The sequence below is a fragment of the Buceros rhinoceros genome, unplaced genomic scaffold (assembly GCF_000710305.1).
Source record: "Buceros rhinoceros silvestris isolate BGI_N320 unplaced genomic scaffold, ASM71030v1 scaffold20318, whole genome shotgun sequence".
Classification (NCBI taxonomy): Eukaryota; Metazoa; Chordata; class Aves; order Bucerotiformes; family Bucerotidae; genus Buceros; species Buceros rhinoceros.
The window spans coordinates 26597-28000 of record NW_010427726.1 but is presented as its reverse complement, the minus strand read 5'-3'; the positions used below and the strand labels follow the sequence as shown (position 1 = coordinate 28000).

Genomic DNA, 1404 nt, shown 5'->3' with positions numbered 1-1404 from the left:
GGCCCCTGTCTCAGCACAGCCACCCCATGTTGGGGCAGCTCTCCCGGGTTCCTGGGGGCTTCCTCTGGCATGGTGGAGCTCAGGCCCTTGCTCGGGTCTCCCCCTGCTTGCCAGCGACTGGTTTTCCTGGAAAGCTGTGGAAGACTGATGGCCTTCCCTTCCATCTTCCTCTGGCAGCAGGTGAAGCTTGGAATGGGGTTTACTGGGGAGGAAGACAGAGGAGCCAGGCTTGGAAAAATACCTTGGGGGGTCTTACCTGTGCGCAGAAGGGAATCGTTGCTGTGCCAGCGTTTCCCCTGTGGGCACAGCGATCGAGTGTGCCCTGCCCACCTTGATTTGGGAGCAGCTGCGCTCTGAGCAGGGCAGGGATTGTCGGGGGTTAGAGCTCAGGCAGGACGGGGGCGCTCAAAAAGCTCAGAGCATCAGATCCTTTTCTGAACTCTCAGCACTGACATAGCCTAGAAGCATTCCTGAGCGCAAACCCGAGGAGTCCTGCTGTGAGCTGTGTCAGTCCTGCTGGGAGAGGGACAGGGTGGCGGGTACCTCCTGCCCTTTGGGTGTCTTGGCTTTCTGCTTCGTGTTTTCTCACCCATTTCCTCAGACAGTGAACTCGCTGCCCGTGGTCAGTGTGAATTACCTGCCTGTGACATGTTACATCCGTCCGTCAGCATCCCATGACACCCCGTGAAGCGTGTGATTTGTTGTCAGGTTTCGTACCGCTGCGGCTCGCAGCTGCCCCCTGCCTCACTGCAGCCTTTGTTTGTTAGGTGCCTTTGGGGGATTTGGGACAACCACCACCACTGCGGCACCAGCGTTCAGCTTTTCCGCTCCCACCAACACCGGCACCAGCGGTAAGAGAGCGCGAGCCTGCGGGTGTTTGCTTCAGAACGAACCGGGGGGCGCCAGCCCCACGCGAGAGTGCTCAGCATTGTTCTTCCCTCCTTCTCAGTGATTCTTTGCCGATTTCCCCAGGACTCTTCGGTGCTACCCAGAACAAAGGCTTTGGATTTGGGGGCCCCCGCCCCCCCGCGAGAGTGCTCAGCATTGTTCTTCCCTCCTTCTCAGTGATTCTTTGCCGATTTCCCCAGGACTCTTCGGTGCTACCCAGAACAAAGGCTTTGGATTTGGTACTAGCTTCGGCACAGGAACTGGAACTGGCCTGGGGGGCGGCTTGGGAACTGGGCTGGGCTTTGGAGGCTTCGGTACCCAGCAGCAGCAGACCAGTAAGTACTGATTTACCCCTTCCTCAGCCCTGAGGCTGTAAGGCTGCAGCGGGCACATGTGTGTGTTTTAAAGAGTTAAAAGTGGTTTTAAGAGTTAAAAGTGTTTTAAGAGTGTTTTAAAAGGAGGTTGTTACGCTTACCGCTTGATTGGAGGAGACTTGTCCGAAATTTGGCTTTGGAA

At 56.7% G+C, this 1404-nt stretch overlaps 1 protein-coding gene across 1 annotated transcript in view; it reads left to right on the top strand.

Annotated features, from left to right (window-relative positions):
- Positions 1–1404, top strand: part of NUP54 (nucleoporin 54kDa) — an 8474-nt gene that overhangs the window by 1202 nt on the left and 5868 nt on the right. Inside the window, exons 2-3 of the mRNA XM_010142033.1 lie at positions 768–851; positions 1089–1223. Of these exons, the coding sequence (XP_010140335.1) occupies positions 768–851; positions 1089–1223 (219 nt within the window). The remainder of the gene's footprint in view (positions 1–767; positions 852–1088; positions 1224–1404) is intronic.